The sequence below is a fragment of the Oryzias melastigma genome, linkage group LG8 (assembly GCF_002922805.2).
Source record: "Oryzias melastigma strain HK-1 linkage group LG8, ASM292280v2, whole genome shotgun sequence".
NCBI classification, from domain to species: domain Eukaryota; kingdom Metazoa; phylum Chordata; class Actinopteri; order Beloniformes; family Adrianichthyidae; genus Oryzias; species Oryzias melastigma.
In genome coordinates, this window is record NC_050519.1 from 15,594,855 (window position 1) to 15,602,577 (window position 7,723).

A 7,723-nucleotide genomic window follows, 5' to 3' on the forward strand; every position below is an offset into this window, starting at 1 on the left:
TTCCTTAGGACGGATCAAAGTGCAGGAATTCCAGCAAGAACGAGGACTCCGAGCCTTTTTGGTGTGAACGCGTTACAGTAGAGCTTGAATCGAAGCTGCATAAAGCTGGTCTCCTTGGTAACTGGTGCAGGAGGACTCACTTTTTCCAGACAAAGAATCCAAAAAAACTGAGCTAATACAGGTTATTTCAGCTAAAAAACAAAAAGAAATCACCTGAGCTGAGTAGAAATGTGGTTATATCTGCCTAAATTAGGAAAATAAAAGACTTGACTCACCAGTTTTTTTCTTGGTAAAGTATTAAAACACACTAAAGTAGCAACATATTCACACAATTGACCCAACAGTGAAAAAAAAGTCATAAATATACATGAGTTGCATATAGGACATGGTATTAATATTCCTATTTACATGCCACAGTCTTAGTAATGACTCCAGCCTTCTCTTGGAGCTCTTCTGTCTTTTCCAACCCAAACGTGCGTTCTCCTTTTTTCCTCCAGTCCTGTTTTGCGAGCACAACTGGGACCCAGGGCGGCGTGTATCGTAAAACATGAAGGGAATGTGTCTGCGTTGTAAAATGTGGCGACAATTCCAGAAGGCTTTAAAAATGTGCAACTGGGGCACACGCATGTCTACCAAAGGCAAACAGGCTTTATTACCTCGTCTGGATTATGTGCACAGTGAAGTGTCCTATCATCATCTCTTAATCGGGGTAATCCTGGAATGTTGTGTATGGTCGAGGATACGAAGATCAAACGCGTTCAGCCAAAGGGATGAATAGAAAACAACTTTTTTACGCTGAGGTGTTCGTCCCAGAAGTGTAGCTGAGCAAGGCAGCAGAGTTGAGTGTGGAAGTATGAGCTCAGCAGAAGCTGCACGATGAGCCTGGAGATGAAGGTACATAACTGCACAGAGTGCTGCGTTTGTGCATAAGTGACCTTGCCCTTGTGGGTTTCCTGCAGCCATTGACGCAGTCGGATTAGACAGCTCTCCTGCAGAGGCGTTAAATCACCAAGGTAACGTCTGATGTAGTCAGCATCCAATTTATCTACAGGCCAAAACACATTTAAAACCCAGAGTTAACCCATATTGCACGCTTCAAATGGAGCCGTCTGCTTCTCACGGTGAAGGTGGAGCGGCGAGTGGGGGCGCACTGACCATCGGGTGAACCGGCCACCAGCTCTGCAGTACCCGCCTGCTCGTCTCCGCCAGCGCTCACTGGGATGGCAGCGGAGAGGGTCGGCCTTGTGCATTCAGTGGAGGCGGTCCAACGAGGTATGCGAGTTATTCCTTCTTCCTGCAGCTCTCCGAGGTGATGCTCGATTATTTCTTTACCCTGACAACAGCAGAGGCTCAACTGAGGATCATGGAAGTAGCAAACATTGAGATTTCCACAACTTGTTTGGATTCAGCTAAAGTCTGCCAAAAATTAAAGTTTTTTTTAATTCTTTTTTAGTTGAGCATTTTGAATATCAGCTGCATTTGACATACTTATATAGTTGCAATTTTCACTGTAAATGCTTAAAATGATTAAAATAGTGACATTAAAATGAGACACGTTTATGTGTAAAAAAAAAAACTTTTAGCAGATTTGATAAAAAAAAAACGAATAAAACACTGATAGGAAAAAATACAAATAAAATAACCTAGTTTTTGGGTCAAAACTCCCCAATTTTTGTTTTTATATAGAAAAAAAGTAATTTAATTTTAGCATTTTTTTTTACTCTAGCAGTATTAGATATTATAAGAGGTAAAAATTTATAATAATTTGACATTTCCACCGAACTAAATCTATTTTTAGAGCTTTATAATCAGTATATTTTGGTTTATGATGGATCAAATTTTTTTTCTCTAAAATATTCTACTGAATTAAAAGGAGTTGATCTAGATCCCTCAAATACAGCTAGATGTTTTAGAACCACATTTAGGTAAAGACCAACCTTCTTGATACTAGCAGCGTACTGTTTCATGGCTATCTTCTCTGCAGTGCTCTCAAAGCCAAAAAAGGACTTAATATCCAGACTTGCGGCCTGTTCGAAGCACGTCCAGTCCTCGTTCTCTGGATGAACCTGTGAAGGTAGCGCCCAGAACATCAACAACAATTCAAAAAAAACCTGTCAAACTCTTTTGTTTTGCCGTTGAGAACATCACGAGAATAAAGATGAATAATTAATGCATCACAGGTTTATTTCCTGAAGGCATGAGAACGCGAGGTGCTGAGCAACAACAACAACAGACAGCAGCAAAATGATGAGGCTCACCGTGTAGCTGCAGAACTCGCGGACGGTGACCCTGTTAGAGAAGGTCTCATTGTGGACTTCGATGTGGAGGGTTCTGTTTCTGTAGTTCATAGTGTTCTTCTGGATGAAGTACAGGTACTCTACACCTGCAATCTGCAAGCAGGGAAAGGTGCTTCAGGGATCGATTTACTTATTTATTTTTTTGAGAAACATGTTCATTTAACAGTAAAATGCAAATGAAAAAGTTTTTCTTTGCTTGAAAACTGAACAGATGTACCCGCTTGAGGAGTCGGGGGGCGTCCACATCGATGGTGCAGCGCCTCTCCGTCACGAGGACCGAGCCGTCTTTGCTTCGACTCTGGTTGATGACCTCGCTGTCGACAAACATGGGGATCAAAGCGCACTTTGGGAATCTCCGCACATATGCCTGAACGGGAAAAGGACACAAACTATAATGAGCTTTTCTCTCGTCTGCATTTCGCACTTGAAACATCCTCCATAAACATTTCTAACCTGTTTGTCACACTATTTGCTGACTAAAAAGCATGTGATTTCTGTCAGGCCAGGAGGCATTCAGCACTGTTTATTCAAGAACAGGAATTTTTTTATGTTTGTGAACGCTCCCAACCTGCAGCACAGCCGGCTTTTACAAGCACGGAGCGACTTTTACAGCGCGCGGCGTATGACCATCTGTTGTAGCCAGTTTAACCAGCCCTCACCTGTCAATATTGATGGAGTCACAAGACAGTCATTGCAGGATCGGCAGTAAAAGCTGTCTGTCCGTGTGACTCTAATGGCAAAATATTAACAGGTAACCAAGGGAGGGCGTGGAAATCAGGATCTGGACGGCTGCCTTTTGCCACTTGAGGTTTGCAAGTTTATAAAAGCTGACGTTTGGTAATAAAATTATGCAAGTACGGAGAGTAAACTTAATTATCTTTATTTCTAAATCTAGAAAGTTTCAAAGTTGAGTTGAGTTTTCAAAGCAATCGGATATTCTTATGCCTCCTGAATCCCATTTATTTTTCAGTAATAAACACACAAGTATGAAATAAGACAGTTCAGAAGAGGCTCAATCAGGAGTAAGCATGTAACGATTCTTCGTGCATTGGTAAAAAGACGATTCAAACTCATACATATTCACAGAAAATTTAAACATTGGTTTGTAGCCTGGGCCTAAATTTAGAAATGCAGAGCTGGTGACATTTCTTCATGCAGGCTCGCTGTGAGTGTGTGTGTGTTTGTGTGTGGAAATAATCAAAATTGTGACTTTAAAACTATGAATCGAATCGTGGCTTGACTGAATAATTTCAACCCTAATCAGGAGGTAAATCGACATATTGTAAGTCTGCAAATGTATTTGTTTTACTTTTAACCGAAGTTCTTAAAAGTTTACACATATTGCACAATAAATGTAGACATATTTAATGTAAAACAAACTTGTGACATTGCTTGAAGATCCACTCCAATAAAAATGTAGTTTTTAACATGTTCTTGAGGCATTTTTTTGATGACAGCGTAAATATATTAAGGAAAATAAGCTTAAAATTGCATTTCTGAGTATTTTTGTATTCAAATCATTTGGAATCAGGAGAAAAAGAGCTAATTTTATACCTGAAAAATATGCTGGGTGATCAAATTTGCTTCAACTGTGAGGCAAATTTCTAAAGCTACGTTCACTGCCCCCTCGGCAGCGCATGTTCACGCAGCCACTGCTAATAAAAACCCTATGTAAATCCATGTACACACACCTCATGGGCTTCTATGTTCATAACTCGTCAATCACACGTAGCTCTGAAAGTTCCTATGACTGCTTTCAAGCTCTAAGTGCAAAACATGTGTCTGCTAAGGGCAGCTGAAAGTTAAACCAGGTTTAACTTTCACTAATTAGGGATTGGTAGTGACGTTTGGATGGGGTCCCATTTTATTCACGGAAGTATCAAGCATTTGAAAACTGATCACGAAGGACAAATTAATAACTGCAGTTTGAGTTTGGCTAGAATTCCATGACGCCAAGTCTTTCATAAATTGGAATAGAGCTGTGAAAGAAAAAGCCTGGAGCGAGATTTGTGAGATTTGCACCATTTTGACATTTTGTACTAAGTCTCTTCTAAATGTAGGAGGCGGACATGTGCTAGTAAACAGTAAAAAAAAAGAAGAAGCATCTCCCCTCTTGTCCAGATTTGAACACAATGGGGTAAACATGCATTTAAAAAAGTGCTTTTTGACTTGGGTAATAAAAAACAAAAAAAAAGCATAATCCTGATTGAAAGATCACTGGGAACACTTTTAGAATAGCTCAAAAGATGATTGGAGTTTTCAATCTGCAAAATAAAGTTCATCCCATCCGTTTTTTTTCTTTGCTACATGTCACCAAAGGGATGACCCCGATGTGGATGGGTGCAGGTATAACGGTGTATCCTGGACACTGATGAGAGCCTGTGTCTGGAGTTATGCTCTGTCCGTGACGGGATTAGCCTGCAGCTAATGAGACCCCAGCGTGATGAATGGAAAAGCTAGCCGGCGTCTCTCCTTTATGCTTCTCACAAAAGCTATTACGTTTTTTTTTCTTTTAACACAGAGAGATCCTTTCACATGAAAGGCATATAATTACTTCACAGTCTATCATATTAACTTTGACTGAATGGTAAAGAAGAAGCCTGAGCTGCAGAGTATTTGAGGACACTGAAGACATTGGACATGGCTTTGGCTTAATGTGTAACTTGGAGGAAGAGGAAACAGACTTGGATAGGGTGAAAAAAGGGTTTAATTTAAAACAGCTTTTCCTTGTAATCTGTATTCATTTTCCCGTTTGTGAGGCCGTTACTTTACCCAGAATCCTTGCTATTTTAAAGACCCTAAAGCTCAGTAATAAAGATTTGAGTGAGAAACTGAGAAAAGAAAAAAAAAAACAACAACATAGTGAAGCTAGTTTCCCAGCACACGTTTAAAAATTAGCATTTTTGTCACTTTATCTGTAGTGAAATCAGAACATACTGTGCTACATAAAAGCAGATGGAGACTTTTCTGCTCATGAACTCTGATAAGACCTTTTATCTCTGGCTTACATCACCTGCAATGAGTCAACTTTTCGCTGACAACCAAGAGCTTTAATAAACTGTGCACGACTGAATTTCATTTCTCAAAATAATCCTTTTTTTTTCAGGCATCGAGGGCAAAAAGAAAACAGCAGGCGTAATGACTTTTACAGAAGAAATTAAGAAGATGTTCTATTTGTATTTAATCGCCTGAAGTGAATACAAACAGCAAAACATAATAAAATGTTTATGGATTTGAGCTTAAAAATACATAATGTGGAAGGAGCTCAGATTTGAAGGCATCTGTCGTGTTTAAGAACTGTGCCAGGGTAAGGTCACCCAGCCTCTTTGTTTTTCTCCTCATAATTTCTAAGTATTTTTTGCTTCAATGGAAGCAAATTATTAAAAGAGACTAAAAAAGTTCACCAAAATTGTGAAAAATAGACTAAAAAGGAACAAAACATCACAATTATCTGGCTTTCGGATGTTTTTTTATGAATGAGTATGTGAGTTTTCCTATTTGTCTTTGCAAACACCATCTTTGATGACACTAAGAGACCAAAAAAACGTTTTAACGATCCACTTCAATGAAATTCATGTTTTTAACATTGAGTCTTGTGACATATATTAAGAAAATTTGTTGGGAATTATGTTGGGAAGTAGAAACAGGTTTACTCTGCGTCAACAGTCCCACCCACAATTCAGAGGTGAATTTCTAATGAATCAATACTGCAGAAATTATTTTCTAATAAAAACACTTTTTTATTATTATTTTGGCATAAAATCATAATAATAATAATTAAATGACAACTGGGAAAGCTTTTACAATAGATCACACGATAATCGGAGTGGGACCTTCTTGATTTTCTCCTCACAACTTCTTAGCTTTTGAATAGTTTTTGCTTTCGTAGCAGCAAATCCTCAAAAAAGGCACACACATAAATCATCTAAATTGAGAAAAATTGACTGAAAAGTGACAAAAAGTTCACATTTTTTAAGATTTTCTTTAAATAAGTAGTGAGTTTTCCGATTCATCTTTGAATGCAGCCTCTATAATAGCATTAAGAACAAAAAAATAAAGTGTTTTAAGTCAGTTAAGAAACCTCTTAAAATCTGAAGAAAGCAAAGATTAAACAAACACCTTCATCTAGCTTTATTCTGCACCTCCTGACCTCCTTGTTTATCTGTCAGAGGGATGGGTATTTGGAATAAGGTCAGTTAAAGCAGTGAGGACCTTTATTTTCCTGCATAAGTGAAAAAATGCAAATATTAGGTAATAACACTCTCCTAAAACATTTTTCACAAAGTGCTTCAGGGCAAAATGCTTTTTTTAAATGGTGTCAGTTCCATTGAGATGCAGCACCAAAGCCTTCAGTAGAACTATAAATGAGCTAAATATTCCAAACAGAACCTTTGCTAATATGCTTAGTGCAGCTGTTTAACATTTAATAAAGCTTTGCTGGGCAGCTCTATCCCAGCATGCAGCCGGCTAATAACCGTGTTCCCCGCAACCAAAGCTAACGTCTGAGCAACTGCGTTTTTAAGTGGAGGCTAATGAGGCTGAATCATCAGCTAAAGTGTTTGTCACGGCTGAACCATGGACTCTTATCTCCGTTTCAAACGCAGCAGGAGGAACGCTGACCCCTGAAGGGAAACACTCACCGCCATGACCAACTCAAAGGGGTACTTGTAAACCCGAACCGGTGACTGGTACTCCTGCACCATGATGTCTAACTCCCACCTGTAGACAACACGCACGCGGGTTGTTTTTAAGCTAGCTAAAGTAGCGTCAAAGTCTAAAACAAGACATTGTTTTCGTCATATCATAAAACATATACATGTAGAAACTAAACAAACTCATATTTTTTTTACATTAGGTTTGTCACAAAAACTTGCAAAAATGAACTTTTTTTCGCAAAGAAGGAAGAAAAACAATGAACTTACGGTGAATTTAAATATCAAAAAAAGAGTTTTGGAGCCTCACTGAAGCTGTCCTGCTATGACGGAGTTCATTATGTCACACAGCTGTACGGTCAATGAAAGTGCAGCGGTTCAGTTAAAAAAAAAAAACTCAAACAAAGCTTGCGTCAGCCTTCACGCAGCTGACTCCGCCCCTTGCACGTAAACCGGAAGTGCGCGCGCGACCAGCCTTTCCACAGGTTTCATGAAGGAATAAATGTTTTTCCAGTGAAATGGCCTACTGCCACTGTTTAGCCCTCACCAGACAGCTAAAAAGTCGTTAATTTAATAATTTTTCTTCTATATTTTTTCTTTATTAGGCCTGTACTTTGTTGGACAGTCGTGCAACACATTTTACTACTTAAAATTTTATATATTCATACACGTTTTACATTTTTTGCTTGCTAATTAAAAGTAATGATGATTATAATAACAGTAATACTAATGGAACATTTCACTTAAATGGCAAAGCTGCCCTTAGTAATAAAT

At 38.7% G+C, this 7,723-nt stretch overlaps 1 protein-coding gene across 1 annotated transcript in view; it reads right to left on the reverse strand.

Annotated features, from left to right (window-relative positions):
* The window catches only part of LOC112146766 (SEC14-like protein 1), a 14,278-nt gene extending 6,871 nt beyond the window's left edge, over positions 1-7,407 (reverse strand). Inside the window, exons 1-7 of the mRNA XM_024272747.2 lie at positions 7,220-7,407; positions 6,938-7,016; positions 2,515-2,664; positions 2,259-2,390; positions 1,938-2,066; positions 1,156-1,333; positions 936-1,045 (exon numbers count right to left, since the gene is read on the reverse strand). Coding sequence (XP_024128515.1) covers positions 936-1,045; positions 1,156-1,333; positions 1,938-2,066; positions 2,259-2,390; positions 2,515-2,664; positions 6,938-7,000 — 762 coding nt within the window. The 5' untranslated portion in view covers positions 7,001-7,016; positions 7,220-7,407. The remainder of the gene's footprint in view (positions 1-935; positions 1,046-1,155; positions 1,334-1,937; positions 2,067-2,258; positions 2,391-2,514; positions 2,665-6,937; positions 7,017-7,219) is intronic.
* Positions 7,408-7,723: the final 316 nt, after the last annotated feature.